This window comes from Chelonia mydas, chromosome 10 (assembly GCF_015237465.2).
Source record: "Chelonia mydas isolate rCheMyd1 chromosome 10, rCheMyd1.pri.v2, whole genome shotgun sequence".
Lineage (NCBI taxonomy): Eukaryota > Metazoa > Chordata > Testudines > Cheloniidae > Chelonia > Chelonia mydas.
Genome location: NC_051250.2, coordinates 14,835,998 through 14,853,602, shown reverse-complemented (window position 1 = coordinate 14,853,602; position 17,605 = coordinate 14,835,998). Strand labels below are relative to the sequence as shown.

General features: G+C 43.2%; 1 protein-coding gene across 13 annotated transcripts in view; it reads left to right on the top strand.

Moving 5' to 3' along the window:
* LOC102937591 (transformation/transcription domain associated protein) overlaps positions 1 to 17,605 on the top strand; it is a 157,087-nt gene that overhangs the window by 101,529 nt on the left and 37,953 nt on the right. For 9 of the 13 annotated variants that reach the window (XM_043523258.1, XM_043523257.1, XM_037911502.2 and 6 more), the window contains 4 exons: positions 10,130 to 10,358; positions 10,640 to 10,905; positions 11,451 to 11,551; positions 15,288 to 15,489. In XM_043523258.1, the coding sequence (XP_043379193.1) occupies positions 10,130 to 10,358; positions 10,640 to 10,905; positions 11,451 to 11,551; positions 15,288 to 15,489 (798 nt within the window). Of the gene's footprint in view, positions 1 to 10,129; positions 10,359 to 10,639; positions 10,906 to 11,450; positions 11,552 to 12,916; positions 13,061 to 15,287; positions 15,490 to 17,605 lie in introns of those variants that run through there. The other 4 variants (XM_037911505.2, XM_043523260.1, XM_037911510.2 and 1 more) reach the window with 3 other exon arrangements.

The window sequence follows — 17,605 nt, the reverse complement described above, 5'->3', positions numbered from 1 at the left end:
TACATAGCATGTGCATAATTTCTTAAGACTATCTCATGTATGCGTGCCAATCCTTGACTTCTGTGTACAGAAACAAGTACCGTTTCAACTGGAAAACCAAGCATATAGCACACAGAGACTCGGCCAAACTGTCATTTCTGTGCTGTTTTGCTACTTAGTACATACTATCTTTTATCTCTTCTATTTCCTATTTTTAGATTAGAGCTGAACTCACTGCCAACTCTTGAATCGTTTTTAACAGAAGTTATTTTGACTTCAGAAGCAGGCATGCGATTATCTGCATTTTTGCAAACAAAGTGTACTTTCTTTGGAATAATAGACGTAAAAATCTGGGTTTTTCCTCCATTGTTAAACAGGACCTCAAGCTTGGGTGTTTGTTTAAAGGCTCAGTGTTTAAAATTTGTTAGTCCTTTTTCTTATCATCTTTAATGACCTTCTCCAGGTCTGACAGCAGGGTCTGACAGCTAGAGTTTCTGGGGTATATGTGATATGGTGTGTGGAGCTTTTCTGTTTTGTTTTGTTTCCTTATGTAAACCTAGTTTTATTGGTATTTCAGATTATGAAGAACTACAGGCATAGATTAAAAATACTGGTTTTAAACATTCTCCTTGGCATACACCTTACTCGAAAATAAGATCCACATGAAAAATTAGGGGAAAGAGTTTCTTCTTCTTCTTCGAGTGATTGCTCATGTGTATTGCACAATAGGTGTGCGTGCTCGCCACGTACATGGGTGCCGGAAATTTTTACCCTAGCAATACCCGTAGGGGGGAGCACCCCCCCCCCCCCCGCAGCCCCTGGAGCAGCACCTGCCTGGCGCGGTATAAGGGGGGCTGCGCTCCCCCCACCCTCAGTTCCTCCTTGCCGCCAGTGAAGGTGTGTCAGAACTGCTCAGCTCCAGCTTTGCTGCAGCTTGTCCCCAGAACTCTTCGTTTGTTCGGTAGTACCTGTATTCAGTTAGCTAATTCAGTTAGTTTAGTTAGTCATTGAGCCTGGGCTGGGGCATGACCCGCACCCCAGGCTTTAAGTCGTGCGGCTCTTGTAGGCGCTCTATGCCAAAGAGTGACCTGCACGCGGATTGTCTGCGCTGCTTGGGAGAAACCCATATCAGCGAAAGGTGCAAGATCTGCAAGTCTTTCAAGCCCTGGACTAAAAAAGAAAGGGACATCAGGCTCTGGGCCATCCTGATGGAGTCGTCGCTGACCCCGACCCTGGCTGGAGTCGGCACCGCTCCCCATCCATGGGGCATGCCAAGAGGACCTGAAAGACTCCCTCTTCGCAACGGCACCGAGGGAAGTCTGGGACAGAGGCTAGGCCGATGTCGGGTAGTTCTCGATCCCCATCGGTCCCTAGGCCTCTGACTCACGTTGAGTGGAGTAGCCCGGCCCCTTCGGAGCAAGCCGCTCTGGATGTCCGGATGCCATCTGAGCCCCAAGCCCTCCAAGCAGCCAGGAACATCATGTCCATGCCGGTTCCCAGAGCTCCGCTGATGTCGTCCCCACGCTCCAGAGGCAAGCCGCTGCTGGGATCACTGCAGTCGCCACTGGCCCGGTACCGGTCTCGGTCGAGGGAACGTTCCCGTCATCGCCCAGCGACCGTTCAGGGCTCAGTCCATGTAGATCGCCCTCAACACAGGCCAGACTGTCCGGATGGGTGCCGTCCGACCAGGACTCCCAGCACTGCTCGTCTTCGCGAAGCAAATATCGATGGGACCGTGGCGGACGTCGCCAACGGTCCTCGTGTCGCAGGAGATACCGCAGTGGGTCGTGGCACAATCGTCGATACCTTTCCCACTCGGACTCCCATTCCAAGTCTCCGCCAAGGCACCGTAGCCCCGGGTGTCGATCGCTGGCGTCTCACCGATGCGGGTCCACCCGTCGAGACCGTTCGTGGAGCAAGTACTACCGTTGGTGCCGCTCCTCCACTTCGAGATTGTGGTCCCGTGGTTGACGTAGATCCCGGCACCGCCGATACTCCCGGTCCAGGGGCAACTGTGGATCATACTCCAGCCCGGCCTCCCCTCACAGATGCCCATCTACAGGCCAAGCTAGCCAGCCCAAACAGCAGGCCCTGCCGGTACCTCAGCAAGCACAATGGCACCAAGCATCGTGGCTGGCCCAGTGGTACCAGTGGGCACGGTGGCCTCCAGCGCAGCCCCCGGTGGGGGCTCACTTGGTGGCCGAGGCCTCAGAAGCACCGTTGGCGTCCATCTTTAGACTGCCAGAAAAAAGGTTGGTGGGACCTGTGTCCTCAGTACCGTGCATGGAGTCCGACCAGGTGGTGGATCCTCTGGTGCCGGACGACACCCAAAGCACCGCACGGGCCTCACCCAGTCGAGAGGAGCTGATTGTGGCCCCGCCTCCCTCTGTGTCACAGGAGAACTACCGGATCCACCAGAACCTCCTGAAAAGGGTGGCAGGGAGTCTCCATCTCCAGGCTGAGGAGATGGAAGAGCCCTCAGACTCCCTGTCCATCTTCAGCACCGGGCAGGGTGGCCTTGCCCCTCCATGAAGGGGTGCAAGAATTTCAAATGCCCTGTGGCAAACACCAGCCTCGTTGGCACCCATCTCTAAAAAGGCGGAGCGCAAGTACTTTGTACCCACGAAGGGACACGAGTATCTGTATACCCACCCGGCGCCCAACTCCTTGGTAGTGGAGTCGGTCAACCACAGGGAGCGGCAGGGGCAACCAGCCCCGACCCCCAAGAACAAAGACTCTTGGAGGCTGGATACTTGCGGGAGAAAAGTTTATTCATCATCAAGCTTTCAGCTATGAGTAGCAAACCATCAGGCTCTCCTGGGTCACTAAGAGTTTAACCTCTGGGAATCCCTCCAAGTTTGAGGACTCACTCTGGGAGCGAGATAAGGAGTTTAAGGCACTCGTGGAGGAAGGGGCGGCAGCCACAAGGGCATCCCTGCAGGCCGCTTCGGATGCAGCGGACACAGCTGTACGGTCCATGGACTCAGCGGTGTCCGTGAGACGGGTGCCATGGCTTCTGGGCTCTCCAGCGAAGGGCAGTCATCAATGCAGGATCTCCCTTTCGACGGGAAGGCTCTGTTTGCTGAGGAAACAGACACAGGGCTGCATGGCATGAAAGACTCCTACACGACCCTCCAGACCTTGGTCCTCTATGTCAAAGGGGGGCTCAGGCCCATCATGGACCTGCGAGGCCTGAACCACTACATGGTGAAACTCAAGTTCCGCATGGTTTCTCTGGCCTCCATCATCCCCTCCCTGGATCCCGGGGAATGGTATGCTGACCTCGATCTATAGGACACACACTTCCACATCCGCATATTCGAGGGGCACAGATGCTTCCTCTGTTTCGTGGTGGGACAGTCACTACCAATTCATGGTCCTACTGTTTGGTCTGTCCACTGCCCCCAGGGTCTTTACAAAGTGTATGGCGGTGGTAACGGCCTACCTCAGACACCAGAGGATCCAAATACTTCCATATCTGGATGACTGGCTAGTCAAAGGCACCTCCTGGTCACAGGTGAGGGATCATGTAGCTCTCCTCCTGTCCACATGTACTGCCCCGGGCCTGTTTGTAAACAATGCCAAGTCCATGTTAGTCCCAGTCCAACACATAAGACTTTATTGGGGCGCTACTGGACGCAACGTCAGCTAGGGCCTCTCTCCCACCAGACAGGTTTGAGACCCTGAAAGGACTCATCGACTTGGTCACAAGGTTCCCGGTGATGACAGCCAGGGCTTGCGTGCAGCTGCTGGGTCACATGTTTGCGTGCACATATGTGGTCCATCACGCCAGACTCGGAATGAGGCCCCTCCAGCTCTGGCTGGCCTCGCAGTTCTCCCAGGCCACAGACAGAATGGACAAAGTCCTCACTGTGCCGAACTCGGTGATTGCCTCCCTGCGGTGGTGGTCCGCCCCAAACAACATGCTCCAAGGGGTCCCATTCAGAGACAGGGCCCCGTCGTTGGAGCTGGTGTCCGATGCGTCAGACCTGGGTTGGGGGGCCCATGTGGGGAACTTTCAGACCCAAGGCCTGTGGTCGCTACAAGACCTACCCCTTCATATAAACGTCAAGGAACTTAGGGCGGTGCAAATGGTGCGTATGGCCTTCTGTTCGCACCTGGAGGGCAAGGTAGTCAGGGTCCTCACGGACAACATGACCTCGATATTCTATATCAGCAGACAAGGCAGGGCCCGATTCTCTGCCCTCTGCCACAAAGCCCTCAGTCTCTGGGACTTCTCTATAGCCCACGACATCTACCTAAAAGCCTTCCACCTGCCGGGTGCCCGGAATGTGAAGGCGGATTGCTTGAGCAGGGATTTTTTCCTCTCCGCACGAGTGGTCTCTACACCCGGAGGTGGCTCACCAGCTCTTCCGAAGGTGGGTACTCCCCAGGTGGACCTATTTGCGACCCAGAAGAACCGATGATGCCACCGGTTCTGCTCTGGGGGGGGGCCTAGGGAGGGGTGCTATCTCCAATGCCTTTACCCTGTCCTGGTCAGGCCAGCTCCTCTACACCTTTCCCCCGTTCCTGCTGATCAGCAGGGCCCTGCAGAAAATAAAGACAAAGCCAGGGTCCTCCTCTTTGCCCTGTCATGGCCCAGGCAGCACTGGTAAAAGACCCTCTCGGGGCTGGCTGTAGCTCTGCCATGGCAGTTGCCGCTCTGCCCGGACCTGCTCTCTCAGGACCAGGGCCGCCGCCTCCATCCCAACCTATCAACGATTCACCTCTCGGCTTGGCTGCTCAGTGGCTATGTGGTGAGGAAAGGACATGCTCGGAATAGGTTCAGCGCATCCTCCTCGAAAGTAGACGGCCCTCCACTCGCCAGTCCTATGTGGGGAAGTGGTCTTGTTTTTCGAGGTGGGTGGCAGGCCAGGCTGTTTTCTCGATGGCCGCCCCAATCCAGCTTATCCTTGATTACCTCCTCCACCTGAAGGCCCAGGGACTGGCGCCCTCATCAGTCAGGGTACACTTGGTGGCCATGTTGGCCTTTCATCCCCCAGTTCAGGGGCACACGGTGTTTTCCCATGCTATGACTGCCCGGTTCCTTAAGGGTTTGGACCGTCTCTACCCATATTCCAAGCCCCTGATTCCACTGTGGGACCTAAACCTGGTGCTGGCTCGTCTCATGGGGGACCCACTTGAATCACTGGCCATGTGTTCCTGGATTCACCTCTCATGGAAGGTGGCCTTCCTGGTAGCTATCACGTCGGCCAGGCAGGTCTCAGAGATCAGGGCCCTAACCTCCGAACAGCCGTAAACAGTTTTTCATACGGACAAGGTCCAGCTCCGCCCACACCCCGCATTCCTCCCGAAGGTGGTCTCCGCCAATCACATGGGTCAGGATATTTTACTGCCAGTCCTCTGCCCCAAGCCTCATGCGACTAGTGAGGAACGCCATCTCCACATGCTCGACGTGAGATGAGCTCTGGCTTTCTACCTCGAGCGGACCAAGCCATTCAGAGTCTTCGCAACTGTTGGTCGCCTTGGCTGAGTGCGAGAAGGGTCAGCCGATTTTCCACTCAGCGGCTTTCTAAGCAGATCACTTCGCGCATCCGTTCCTGTTATGAGCTGGCGGGTGTTCCCCCACCGCCCACTGTGAGGGCACGCTTGACTCGGGCGCAGGCCTCGTCAGCTGCCTTCGTGGTCCACGTCCCCATCCAGGACATTTGTAGGGCTGCCATGTGGTCTTCGGTTCACATGTTCACCTTGCACTATGTGATAGTCTCCTAGGCCAGGGATGATGCTGGGTTTGGCAGGGCGGTACACCGTCCTGAGAACTTGTGAACTCCTACCCACCTCCAACAGATATAGCTTGGAATCACCTATTGTGGAATACACATGAGCAATCACTCGAAGAAGAAAAGACAGTTCCCGTTTCCGTAACTAGTGTTCTTCGAGATGTGTTGCTCATGTCTATTCCACATCCCACCCTCCTTCCCCTCTGTCAGAGTTGTCTGGCAAGAAGGAACTGAGGGTGAGGGGAGCGCATCCCCCCTTATGCCAAGCCAGGCAAGCGCTGCTCCGGAGGTCGCAGGAGGGCGCTCCCCCGTACGGGTACTGCTCGGGGAAAAACTTCCTGCATTGGTGCACGTGGCGAGCACGCACACCTATTGTGGAATAGACATGAGCAATACGTCTTGAAGAACACCAGTTATGGAAAAGGTAACTGTCTGTCTTTTTCTTGTCATGTCCTGAAAGGGTTGTGAAAACCTTTTGAGAACATTTCTTTTAAGCACTCAGAAACGTCTTTGTGAGGCATTTTGCACAAATTTAAAAAGTCTCTCCCATGAAGAGTGGGCAATATAAGTTCAACATGACACAGCAAGTATGAGTCATAATAGCCTGAGTGGGGGGGAAGAGAGGAATGACAGCTGCTGGTGGTATTATACGTAACTCAGTAAGGAATGGCACATCTTGAAGGTTGAAGAGCTAAGCTTCTAATTAGACAGAAGGCTACTGGTGTGGTGGCTGACTCTCCCACAATTTGCATAGATGCTGCACCACAGCCAAAAAGGACTCCCACCTCACAGCTTGCAGTATAAAATATCAAAACCTGATACATTTTTCAGATGATTTTAGCTGCCTGTATAAATATTTTAGAACTTCAACAGATACTTCTTTTTTTTTTTTTTTTTAAATGAATCAGTACCACTGCCAAGGAGGGGGACTTTTTAGCTGTCAAAATGTTTTTTTGAATTATTGATCTGTTTTTCCTGACTCTCTTATGGAAAAACCACAAAGAGAGAAATAATGACATTGAACATCCATATGCCAAATAATTACCTTTTTAAGGAAAAAGCTGCAAAGGACAGAACTTAGAGTTCTATTAGTATCAGAATATCTTTCTTTCACTTTGTTAAAAATTGAATGTCTTTCAATTGCCATTGAAAATATTTATGCCCCATCTATACCAGCCAGCATGAGCAGCAAAATTGTGTTTTCTAGCTTAATCACACTCTTGAGTACATGGCACACTTCCAAAGCCTGAAGTGTAAAAGATTTGAATGCCTTTGGGTCCCAGAATAACCTGGGAAGCCAAGATTCTGGGAAGTTTTAAGAAGTGGGACTTGGAAGAGGCTGTCAGAACTTTTGGGTTTGCCATTATCATTGAAAAGGATAAGTCTTAGGAAGGGGGTTAATTTAGGGCAGACCTGTGAAGATTTGGTTTGGGTTTTCTTGTAGTTCACTCACTTGCCTTTTAATATCTTAAGTTCTAAGCTGCCTAAAAAGTGAGTGTATTATGTGTAAGTAATTATTGTCTGTGGGTAAAATTGTCAAAAGTGCCTAAGTGACTTAGGCCCTTAGGACTCTGTCTCATTGGCTTTGAGGATCCTTCATGCTTAAAGTCACTTAGTAAAATTTGACGTAGGCTCCTGACGCTTCTGAAAATTTTACTTGTGCCCTTATTTTTGTGTTGTACAGAGTCTACTAGTTACTAAAAATTGGCTCGTGTTACTATTTTGAAAATTTAACTTTTCACATCTAGGCTACTGTTTCAACCACAGCCCTGTGCAATAGTGATGGAAAGATAGCACCAACTGTTCATTTCTTAATGGACAAATCCTCATGTCATTAAAACCCACCGTTACCTTTGTTGGCAATTTTAGTAAAAAATCCTAAATTGATTGGGCTTGGGAGCTACCTTGACACATAGACATGGTGCATCCAAAAGAGGGTAAGATATGTTGCCAGGACAATGGCAAGAAGTTTGCAGGGTCGCTACCCGTGGTGTACCTGTTTTACACATAAATTGGACTTAGTTTTTATACTAAGAATCTGACCCCTTACATAAGCAATACATTCATGTATAAAGCCCTCTCTTCACCATTTTTAATGGATGTGCTTTATGAAGTTTCCCTTATGATCTCTGGCTTTTGCAAGAGTTAAGATAGGTCTCTCTTCCTTATTCTTAGTACTGGATATGATCCATAAATAGCAAAATCTTAAATCTGAAAGATCTATAATACATAACTGAAATCATTATGCTTGTGTGGACATGTCCTACACAGTAGCCTGTTTCCCTGAATTTTCCTAATCGTTTATGCTGCATTAGATGGATAGTGAATGAATACATAAGCTTTCTACATCTTAAAATATGAGTGTCAGGATACAGTTTTGATAAATAATAGCAGAACACTTAATTTCTTTGAAATGTTGCATCTGGAGGATGGCTTGATTGAATTAACTCCTTGCTACCAAGAGTTGGGAATTTATTTAGCTTTTTTCAGGGCTGGCAATGGAAGTGCCCAGAGCTCCAGCATGAAAGGTTTAATGTTGCTAAATAAAATATTTAAAAGGTTCCACATGTGACATCAGTTAAAGTTAGTATTTTTAAATAATCTTTTTATATATATCCCCAGTGTAGAAATGATAAAATAGGCAGTGATTGATGAAGGTACAAACCAAACAATGAATTTGCACTGCAGTAATTACTTTTTTATATCAGATAGTGTGTGATTAAATACCTGCAAGAAAATTAAATTTACGTGATGAATGGAAGTAGTTAAGCTATTGTGTGAGCTGATACTGAGATGATTGTGGGAAAATATTACTTTCCTTAATTTATTTTGTTTCAAGAGATTTGACTTTATAATGTGGAATGATTTTTGAACAGTTATTTTATTGAGTTGATTAACAGTGAATGCAAATGTTATCTATTGAGAAGTAGCTTAGAGGATAGTTTGTTGGTTTAATTGCACTATAGATGATTAAATTCCAGTAGAGAACGTGGGTCTTTTCTGTGGATTGTTGAAGTTCAACAAAATGTCTGCTCTTTCTTGTAGGTGTGAGACTGCTGCCATCTTCTGTTTGTTCCTTTCCTTGATTTGAGCGTGCTGGATGGCTGTAAAAGTCACTTTTAAACTGGTTAAATACTATGAACGTTCACATTTTTGAAATGTCTTCTTAGTTTTAAGCAAGCATAGACCGTATTTTATGCAGTTATGCTTTCATTGTGGAGTTCAGGGAAGGACCAGTAACTATTTTTACAGGTTCTATGAAAAGTTTGCATTCCATTGATTTAGGATCAGTACTTTTTATTCCAACCTGCTACTTTATCATAAACTGGGTGCTCTCTGCTATTTTCTGATTGTCTAAAGTTGATATAAATTCAGATTGTATTTGAGAAGGCTTCCAGTCAGAATTACTTTGTTTGTTTTCAAGCAGTAATAATAATTGAATCATATGAAAATCTAAATAAACTTTGAAGGTTTTCTTTCTGGTGATTACAGAGTGGCAGCTAGCTAGCCAGCCAGCCATTGTTGTCATTTGGATTAGGGATGTATGGAAAAAAATACTCATTGTTGTAAAATAAAACTTGGAGAAGATGCAAAAAATTGCAGGTTCACCACCTCTACTGCTTCTGGTTTTCATGAAAAATGAGTATTTACAGGCACAAATTTTATATGCAAGACTTGTTGAAACGGTTTTAGACAAAATAAAATAAATATAAGTTCTCTTGTTAGTTCTACCCTATGTGAGAAGCCATGCTAATTGGTTACCTGAACTTTTAGGTTGGTCCCAATTTTTTTTCCCCAAAGATGTTGGTAAACACATACTATTATAGAGGAAAATAGCTACGATCAGTAATGTCCACTCAGAATGTACATGGTGTTAATGGTTAGGTCTCCTCAGAAAGACAGGAATGCACAGAGTGAAGTGCTTGGTACTTGATTTGCCTGTCTGGAAAAGATGAACATCTGAACCATCTTGCTGGAATTTTGAACCCAAGAGTGTAGGGAAGCACTTTAAACCTGTTTTTTTAAGACATCACCTCTGGCATGAACTGAGTCTCTAGACTGGTGATTCAGGGTGTCAGTGATCTTACGTTTATTGAAATTCTCATCTCAAAATGCTAATTCTACCTTTTGATTTTTTGGCTTAATAATTAAATTGGTTATTGACTGTGTATCTTCACTAGAGGTTATGAAATCCTCTATCTCATCAATAACCAGTTTGGCAAAATAAGAATATAAATAGCTCAGCTGTGTACTAAGTGACTTAATTAAATTATTGGTGGATATCTTCATCTGATAAAACAGTGTGGACAGCTCCTTATACGTCTGTATTGCTGCAGTCTTAAGATGGAATTCCTTGTTTAATGACCAAGATTTTATGTCTTGTAATTCATATTCCTTAATCCTTCTAGGCAGCACAGCAAATCATAGAACTTCAGGAAGCAGCACAAATAAATGCAGGGTTGCAGCCAACTAATCTAGGGAGGAATAACAGCCTGCATGATATGAAGACTGTCGTAAAGACTTGGAGGAACAGGTTACCTATTGTGTCAGATGACTTATCCCATTGGAGCAGCATTTTCATGTGGAGACAGCATCATTACCAGGGTAAAACTGCCTGGTCCAGCATGCATTCATCATGTAATTTTCCAGACCACCCACTGTTTTAAAAATATTTATTTTTATAAATGTATGTCTATTCTCTAGTTTCAAGCACTGAAGAAATTTGATTTTGATATTTAAGTGATCAATTTGAAATAGAACTTAGTTTTAAAATGTTGCATATTTTGCATCTAAAACATACATTATCAAAGCTAAAAAAAAAGTTTGAGTATCTTAAATTTCCATAAGTCATTTGTTCATGTGTATTTTCTCTGTATAATGTTTGTTTTATAGTAACTTTTTACTTTCTGTCTCTCTAGCCATTGTAACTGCCTATGAAAATAGCTCTCAGCATGATCCCAGTTCCAATAATGCTATGTTGGGAGTTCATGCTTCCGCTTCAGCAATTATCCAGTATGGAAAGATAGCTCGGAAACAAGGACTGGTCAATGTAGCGCTGGACATATTGAGTCGTATTCATACTATCCCGACTGTGCCTATTGTGGATTGTTTTCAGAAGATTCGGCAGCAAGTCAAATGCTACCTTCAGCTGGCAGGCGTCATGGGCAAAAATGAGTGTATGCAGGTATGTTTGTATTATCTGTGTCAAGACATGTTGCTGGGGACTTTGAGGGTTTGATCTGCCATCAGGTGTGCAGAAGGGGGGAAAAAAGACTCAGGATTAAGTGAAGATTTAAACTAAGTTTTGAGTGACTTATTGTATGTGTGTGATGAATAGTCACACATTAAATATTAAAGTCAGGATATTAAAGTGAAACTGAGTGGGTTAAATGGGTAAGAAAAATGGAATGTGATGGTAAGCAAAAGAAACTGACATACAGTATTAGGTTTAGTGAAATTTAAAAGTAGAAAAGGCAGTTCATGGCCTACCAAGTGCAAGGGATAGGACCCAATAAAGAATTTTGCATAAAGGCCAAGAAAAGTTGAAAAAAATTCTGCATCTGTTTAGATTTTTAGAAAGCATTTTTTTATTTATTTAAGAATTCGAACAGATTGTTGCTTATTAAACGTCAAGAGAATTTCTATTTTGGCAGCTTTTTAGGAAGCTTTTTCCTTTTATTGATACAGAATTCTTTGTACCAGGCTCTTTCATAAAAATTTGTTTAATAGGGCCTTGAGGTTATTGAATCTACTAATCTGAAGTATTTCACCAAGGAGATGACGGCTGAGTTCTATGCACTGAAGGGAATGTTCTTGGCTCAGATTAACAAGTAAGTATGTTGGTTGGATGAGATACCAGCATGCATCTGGGAGAAGTGCAACATAAATATTTCAACAAAATGTTTAAGCAGCTAAGTTGTTCAAATGTTAAACCAGTATAAAATCAGGATAAAAATGAATATACACGCTGATACTTAGCTTCTATGTGGTTTTTAATAGTAATACACGTCCCTTTACCTTTTCAAAATATTGTGGAAAAACTAGATCAAGTAATCCTCGCACTGCTTCTATTAGAGAAGTTTTACATATTGAGAAAAAGTAAAGTTAACTGACTTGTACAAGGCTCCACAGTGAGGTTAGGACTCAGAAGTTCTCTGCCTAGTTTGTTTTGTATGACAAATATAATATCATAGTAAGATGGGAGCTGCCAAAAAAGGAGACATCAATATGATTAAGTTTTTGGGTCAAGAATTACTTTGAGAAAACAGTTCACTTATGAAAAAAATTCTGTTCAACCCATAAAATCAGAGCTGTCTACTGAGCAAAAGTGGTATGCTTTTGTTCACTGTACATCCCTTTCTTAAACAATAGCTATTAAAGGAATAAGAAACAATGGTGACGAGATACAGCAAATTGTCTAAATAGTCTGAATCACACAATATGGCAGTGCCATATAATAAACTCCTTTCAAATAATCATATTGAAAGCTTGATATGCGCTGCAAAGGTCTTGCCTGTAGCAGATTAAAAACATTCAATTCTAAGGCTTCCTTTTAAACAGATACCTGCCACCTGTTTTTCACCCTCCATGTTAATAAGTGTTTTATTACTGTTGGGAAGGATACGGCACCTTTAATCCAGAAGGCAAACTAATTTACAAGCTATAGGTCAAATTTTGTCCCATGGCACCTATGCAGTTTCAGTAGAATTCAGCAGGAATTTGCATACCCATTTATAAAGGCATTATTCTTGCATGCTTTATGTAGGGGAATCACTTCACTTATCAGTACAATGTAGCCACTCCTTGAGTGAAATTCATCAGCTTTTAAACTGTACACTGCAACACTACACAACAGATCAGGGCAGGGAATGATGACTATCTTCTCCGACGGAAACTACAGGGAATTTTAAACAGGGCAGAATGTAATTACTTTGATGGGAAGTGAAAGAGGATCTTTAATGGCCACAAATGGGCCTTAGTTTTACACTTCATCTGAAAGCTAGGCAGTTTAAATTTTTAATGGGGGCAGATGAAATAAATAATTAATGATGTCTGTCTAGAATCCAAGCAGATTTATGGGGTAGAATAGTAAGTTTTTAAATGCAATTATAAGATATTTACTCTTCTCCCTTTTCTGCAAAAGTATACTAAATTAAGTGTAGAATTTCAGTAATGTATTTGTCTCCTACAATTAGCAAAATGAAAGTGGCAGTTTTGCATTGCACGCCTCAGCGAATGAGTGAATTCTTTGCTGCCTATAAACTGAACTGGAAGTTAAAAGTCACCTGTGGGTGTACCATCCCCCCTTTGCCGCCAACTCTGTGAACAAGGTGATAAAGGTAGTATAAAGAGTCATCGGTGGTGTCAGAGTGATAAATAATACAGGAAAGAGGAGAGAAAGGGAAGACTAGGGACAAAACCTGTTGGTAGAAATGGAAAGTAGTGATAAAGAGAGTCATTCATCAGACTGCTCTCATAGTAATCTGTTCCAAGACTGCACAACCTAGGACATGGAAAGCTATTGGAGGAAAATAAGTGTCTGTGTAATATTGAGAGTAATTAGTTTTTAATAAGCTATTTGACAGGCAAGGTTATTTTCATTTACATCGTGATTTTTCCCTAATGCTGGTCACTTAGGTTTTGTATTGCTACAGATAATTACAAGTTGGGTGGTCTTCTGAATTGAATATTCATATTTTTGTATTAAAATGAGATTTTTAAGGTTCACTGTTAATAGAGAAACACAAGCAATACTTAACTATAGCACTGTTCATTCCAGTACTTACCTAGTAAGAGGAATGTATTTATCTTCGAGCACTTCTATATCAAAGAAGCCCAAAATGCTTTGAAAGATTCCTCATTTCAGTGTTGCAGTACATATGTGAGAGGGATAAAAATTGATGCTGAAGTGAGGTCTTTCATCTCTTATTTATTAATGTACTTGAAATGTACTTAGTGTGTGCACCATATTATACAGATTCAAGAGTTTAATTTATATTGGGGTAATTGGCACCATATGCACAACCTTCTGTATTTGGGGAAGAAATCAGAATGGGAAATATTTAAGGTCTTAAGGTTATCAATGTTAGGGGGAGTTCTATGACCTGTGTTACACTACACAGGGAGTCTGTTACACTATACAAGTAGTTTTCAGACATCACAGTGGTTCCTTCAGGTTTTGGAATCTATGACTCTCTGAATTCAATAGAGTTTTAGTTGCCAAAACCTTCACTTTTCCCCTCTCCTAAAATTAAAGTGTATGTCAGAGATCTGTGATCCTCCTCAATCTCCGGAAAGCCACATGTTCTGGCTGTGAAGAGATGGAAGGAGTCACTTTCCGATCACGTTGATTTGGTGGCTTTATTCATTTCAGTATGGGAATTCCACACTCTTCCCCTCATTCTTCTGCAAAAATCTCTCTCACATTTGTTTGTGAGTTTCATTTCCAAGTCCTCAATGTGCTGGACAAGGAATTTGGATGTGGTATCAATACATTACCAATCCGACTTCTCCCCTTCACAACCTCCCAAATTCCCCCCCCCCCCGCTCCCTCCCATTGCCTTTCTGTTCATCATGGAGAAATATTTCTGGCTGCTCCTTCCTCCACCCTTCCTGTGTTATTTCCCCACCTTTTCTTTCCGCCAGTGTTGCAAACAAGTGTTGCTTGTTTGCCTTGCAACAGTAGTGAATGTGATTTTGCTCCTAATCCGTTTCCCCTGCTTCTGAGACACAGCAGAATTGCTCTGCAGGTGCAACACGGGAGCAAGTCTCAATTTTGACTGAAGTGCTTTTTGGGGGGAATGTTAATGTGGGAAACTAGCTTTTGCTTCTCTTTACCCCCAACTAAAGATCATGCCTGGACAAAATGCTTTCCCTGTGGCCTAGCTAAATGAAATCAACTAGGGTTGGGTCAGTTTTATACCACTCCTGCTGCTCGGTAAACAAGCGTGAGAGAGAATTTTGCCGAAAAATGAGGGGAGGCATGTGGAATTCCCAGAAGGAAATTAAACACAAGGGACATACTGTGCACGTGTGATAAACAGTGAATTGTCATTATTTTCCTCTTTGTAGTCGGAGACTAATTCAAACATTGTTTGAAGATCATTAGGAGATAGATGATCATGACTTCAAGGGATGAGAGGATAAGTGGCAGGATCAGATGAATTCTAAAGAAAGGCTGTTATATTTAATTCCTTATTCATTATTTGCTAGGAGAGTTTGCTTGAAAATACAGGCTGTTTGGCTGGTTGTTGGTTTTTTTAATAGGAAGATTTTTTTCAGTTTTCCAAGTGGTGGTAAATATAGACCTTTTAACAGTATCTCGGTGTTCCTATTATGAAACTTTTATTTTAATAAGCATTCAGCTTTGCATAAGAAAGCTCATGGAAAGCTAACAATGTGGGAGAGGGGGAACCTCATTACTAGAGAACTGAATAATAAAAATGCAGTTCAGTATTAAGAAAATAACCAGGTTGAGTGCCATGTTTTGTGATTACTTATTACGCAGCTTAGTTTTTATTAAGGTAAAATAAATATTCAAATTAGTCACGTACTATAATCCTGCAGGTCTGAAGAAGCAAATAAAGCTTTTTCTGCAGCTGTGCAGATGCACGATGTGTTAGTGAAGGCTTGGGCAATGTGGGGTGACTACTTGGAGAATATCTTTGTGAAAGAACGTCAGCTGCACCTAGGAGTATCTGCCATTACTTGCTACCTGCATGCATGTCGCCATCAGAATGAGAGCAAATCAAGAAAATACTTAGCAAAGGTAAGACCTAGAAAATGTATTTTTTAAGAAATGGTTATTGTACAGCTGCATAATAAGAGCCAAGTTGTTCCTTGGGACATCAGCATTGAGGAGGACAGCACAGATGAATAAGATACAACACACGTTTGGTTTGGTTTACACATTATGCTACAACTTTAACTGCTCAATAAGCCTCAGAAAGTAAGTAATACTGCCTGGCAATATTTCAGTCTAATGCAGTATGCATCAGTGATTGTATAGGTCCCAGCATAAAGGAGGAGGCTATTCTTGGCCCCTCTTCCAATCAGAGCCACTAGAGTCCAGATGAAGGGCACTTCCTGTTGTATAAGATCTTAAAATCAACCTCCCCAATCTGCATAGTTCTTGCTACTACTGCTGTTGAGGAACAGGGCAACTACATCAATAATCTTGGACTCCAGCTCTCCAAAATCCCATCCTATACTGCAGGAGTGTTGTAGGGACTAAACTTAGCTCCTCCAGCTGCATTTCCAGTCCACTATGCAAAGAGAACTCTGCATGGGAGATGTCTTGCCCTTGAAAATCATCTTGAATTTACATTTGTCCATATTATATTGTTCAGTGACCAATTATAAGGGTTTGGGGTTTTTTACAACAGTTATTGAATTAAAACTAGTCAATAAGAGAGAATATTTCTGTATGAGCTCTCCTCCTTTTTATTTATTTGTGTATGTATGTATTGGCGTTTATAACATGGCAACCAGCTCTCACTGTGCATGTATGTCTTCACCGTCTAGAGTTCACTTTTTAACAACCCTCATGGAAAAATCTGAAACTGATGACATTCTTTGCTGGGAAATATTCTCCCTTCGTATGCAAAAGTGCAGAAAATATCCCTTATGAATAATGATGACACATCCGGTGCTTTAGAGGATGTTACTGTTCTCCCAATCTAGTTCTACAATATAAGACAAAGATTATTAGCAAGAACTTTGAGTTCTGCTTTTTAATTTAGCTGAATATTTAACAAATGAAAACAGTATTAACAATACTGAAGATTTTCTCTCTTGAATTTTAGCTTCTACACCAACACCTCTTTCTTTTACTTAATTGTAGGGGAACGGCCCTTCTGACTCCACCAGAGGTGGTAACGATATCACTGCTGCCATAATCGAAGCTGTGGTTGAACTTTATTTGTATTATCTAAAAGATTTAAAAACACAATTAACACATCCTTTTCTGCAATTTCTTGGGCTTTGTTTTTTATTTTTAGTTCATCAGACAAATACATTTACTATCTTTGTGCTCTGCTGTTAACTGGCAGTGTTATGTTGCCAAATCACCGAATTTTACTTTAGATGTCTTTTCTCATGAAATAACTGGCACTTGGGGTGTTTTTTTTTTTTTTAATTCAAATACAAACAACAATGTAGCATTAAGGTTACATAGTTAAAATCAGAAAAATTCTGAAAATATAAACATTCAGATTCCAGCATCAGAGTTAGCTTAGCTGTATAGCTCATTGTCTACTTTATGAATGGACATGGATAGTCAGAAAAAAACCCAGAAAATGTGTGCAATACAGCCAAAGTCAAATTGCTGTTGTAGTCTTAACTTTTGCATTACCTGTTTTGCAATTTTAACTGCACAAGCTTAGTATTACATTTACTTACATATTTTGCATTTAATTTCCTTTTAAGAAAAAGGTGAATTTGCCCATCCCTAATAATATTAACCCTTAAGTTCCAAATTAGGCTTTGAGACTTTCACCGTAAGTAGATGAATGAAATAAGATACCATCTCTGCTGAGACTCTTTGACCGGAGACCATTTTCTATGGGCTTTTGTTGTTAAAGCTGTATTTTTGCAATGGTAAAAGCTGAACGTTTTCCAAGAGCGCTGAAAAATGTACACAGTGTGATAAAAGGCAGCAAAACAGGGATGTTGCTTTCTTTTTTCACCCCCTCTCCACTCCCCCCGCCTGACTTCTCCTGTACTTTATGTTAAGGTTGTTCATTTCCTTTATTCAGAGTGTCTCTTGTTGTTTCACTGAGTTGCTTCTAGTTTCTCTCAAGTAAATTCTCTCAGCACAATTCCAGCACAAGCCTCCTGGTGAAACCAAGCTGAGGTAATATCTAGTGATGTCAAAGGGTTCTTCA